At 41.8% G+C, this 2,537-nt stretch overlaps 1 protein-coding gene across 1 annotated transcript in view; it reads left to right on the top strand.

The window, feature by feature from the left end:
• LOC109955193 (LIM and calponin homology domains-containing protein 1) overlaps nucleotides 1-2,537 on the top strand; it is a 74,480-nt gene that overhangs the window by 48,878 nt on the left and 23,065 nt on the right. The window contains exon 7 of the mRNA XM_020591113.1: nucleotides 9-207. Within this exon, the coding sequence (XP_020446769.1) occupies nucleotides 9-207 (199 nt within the window). The remainder of the gene's footprint in view (nucleotides 1-8; nucleotides 208-2,537) is intronic.

The following is a 2,537-nucleotide window of genomic DNA, read 5'->3' as shown; positions in this document are numbered from 1 at the left end:
ATGTTGAGGAGACGGAGGACGCCGAGAGCCCTAAACGCGGCATCCGGGACAGTGGCTACATCGACTGCTGGGACTCCGAGCGCAGCGACTCTCTCTCTCCGCCACACCACGGTCGTGAGGACTCTTTTGACAGCCTGGACTCCCTCGGCTCACGCTCACAACAAACCCCGTCACCAGACGTGCTGGTCGCCCGCGGCAGCAGCGATGGTAGGGAACAGTCCACTCTTTACAAAACTAGTAAAGATTACAAAGATTGCAGGTTAAATCTGTTCACTGGCTTTTGTGCCATTTAGGTCACAGCTGTTTGTCTTGTGGAAGGGAAGTAATTCATGTACTTCAGGTTTTATTTAGGTCAGTTGTGCTGTACAGATACAGTATATAGATAAACGAGGAACATTGTCCTTCTAGTGCTACTGTAGTAAAGCATGGTGTTCTCCACCCTGTACTTTTGCAGGACAATGCCCGGCACTAGTCAGAGGCTATTTGAGAGAATAAACTGAATGATCTCAGTGCTGTTTTGAAGTTAGTCTATGGCCATTGTTTTCTTTTGGCCACAGCATACATCTTGTGAAAAGGAAGAAATTCAGCTTAGGTGGTGCTGATTTGGTTTGGGTCAAATTTAGTATATATTCAAAGTGTATGTGTAATGAAAATGAAGGAGTTTTTGCTTCTGGCGCTGATGTAGCAGAACCTGTTCGAGGACGACTGTCTATACTCCAAACTGTTCTTCATCTGTTGTAGGAAAAACAAAAGTATGTGCAGTTAAACTGTTTTTTTTTATACGACAGATCCAGTCCATTTGTTTTTGATCAGATGAAAAACTGAAGTAACGCACAGTAATTTGCTGTTCACATGTCAAGTCTGTGTCATATTAAAGGAAATATGACAGCTTTAAAGATGTAACTATGATTTTGTACATTGTCTGATAAAGCATGTGAAAATGGGACAGGGTGTGTTGTGTCTCAGCCTTACTTCCTTGTCCATGACACTGTTGGCTACAGAACTTCTGTTGTTATTCCAGCTTCTCTGCCCTGTGTTGTCAAAGCATGGACCATACATTAGACCCGCCTGCCACCCAGCGAAGATAATAATAAGTGTTTTTTGAACCGTGCATAGTCATTTCAAACAGCCAGCCGTGGAGGAGCTCTCGACAGCTAAAAGTCAGAGACAGTGGCTGCCAGACCATATTTTATTTTAAAATAATATCTATGTTTCCATCAGTGTGGGTTTACTACACTATGTACAGTATATGTGACTGAACAGTGGGTCAGTCACTGTGTTTGTCCAAGCTTGCAGTGTCGTAGTGTTTGTGACACCTTTTAACTGAGGATTTCTTGCTCGGCCTCTGACAGCCACACTAAAGTGTCTCTGTGCTGAGTGTTTGAGCCTGTTGCCCTGGACTTTAGCTTTCTGGCGGCTTTCTTGAAGTGTGGAATGAAATGAGAGACAGGAACAGATGAAGCACCCTGATAGAATGAGATAATGTGGTTGTGTGATGGTTGTTTTTAGTGGCTTTTGATCACTTGGCTGATCTGTCAGTAGTGACAAAACTGCCAGTTTTGGTTTGTCAACAAAGGATACAGTTCCATATAATGATACGACCTCATCATAATAATGCAGCTGATGGTAAGTTGGTAAGTGTACCAAGTGTGAGTTCCTGAGTTAAAATATCTTGACAGTCAGAAAATGTACAGAAATTTAGATTATTCCTAGAATGTGTTTTTAGATGTCCAGTACCATACGAGCAAGCTACTGGACAGTCGTAACCAATGATAACCTTTGGAAGTGCAGATACCTCGAGGCCCCTTTTGGACCATAATCTGTCACTCCTTTAGACAATATCAAAATGAAGAAATCTATAGATAGAGGTTTTCACAAGTTCAAAATGTGACATTTATTTCTACTGACAGCTGTGGTTGCAGCCGCATGTATCTGTTCAGAACCAAGAGAGGAGTATATGGTTTATACATATATACATTGAGTCATAAATTCATAGGTCACAGATTGGGGAACATGTGTTGAACATCTTGGAGAGGAATTTTTCAGAGGCCTTGGGTAAAGCAGCAAAAAACTGACTAAATCAAAGTGGAAATGACAGGTGTGCTACAGTAACAGTAGATCCCTGTTAGCAAACGTGACATCCTCTGTGACTGATCATAATTTCTCTCTTGTGTCAGTACACTGAAGTTCATGTAAGAGTGTCAGAGGAATTTAAGACACCAAGCAGGGAAAGGTCTCTGAGTGGTGCACTGAAGCCACTGACATTTAAGAGCTAACAATGTGTTTAAAGTCCAATACAGACAGACACAGTGGCTTCCTAAGGGAATTGTAAGTTAGAATTTAGTCAGCTTGAGCTGCACAATTCAAATTTAGTGATGATTTATGGAAACGGACCATCAGTCTGCTCAGGGTAGATTTATGTTCAGCCACTGGAATGCACTGGATATGATTAGTCTTTAACAGCTCGGTGTCTAAATGATAGTACTGCTTGCATTAATGACAATTTTACCAAAGACAGATATTATGGTGGAAGCGTT

This window comes from Monopterus albus, unplaced genomic scaffold, assembly GCF_001952655.1.
Source record: "Monopterus albus unplaced genomic scaffold, M_albus_1.0 scaffold2.1, whole genome shotgun sequence".
NCBI classification, from domain to species: Eukaryota; Metazoa; Chordata; class Actinopteri; order Synbranchiformes; family Synbranchidae; genus Monopterus; species Monopterus albus.
Note: the sequence above shows the minus strand (reverse complement) of the source record. Positions and strands in the feature narration are given on the sequence as shown.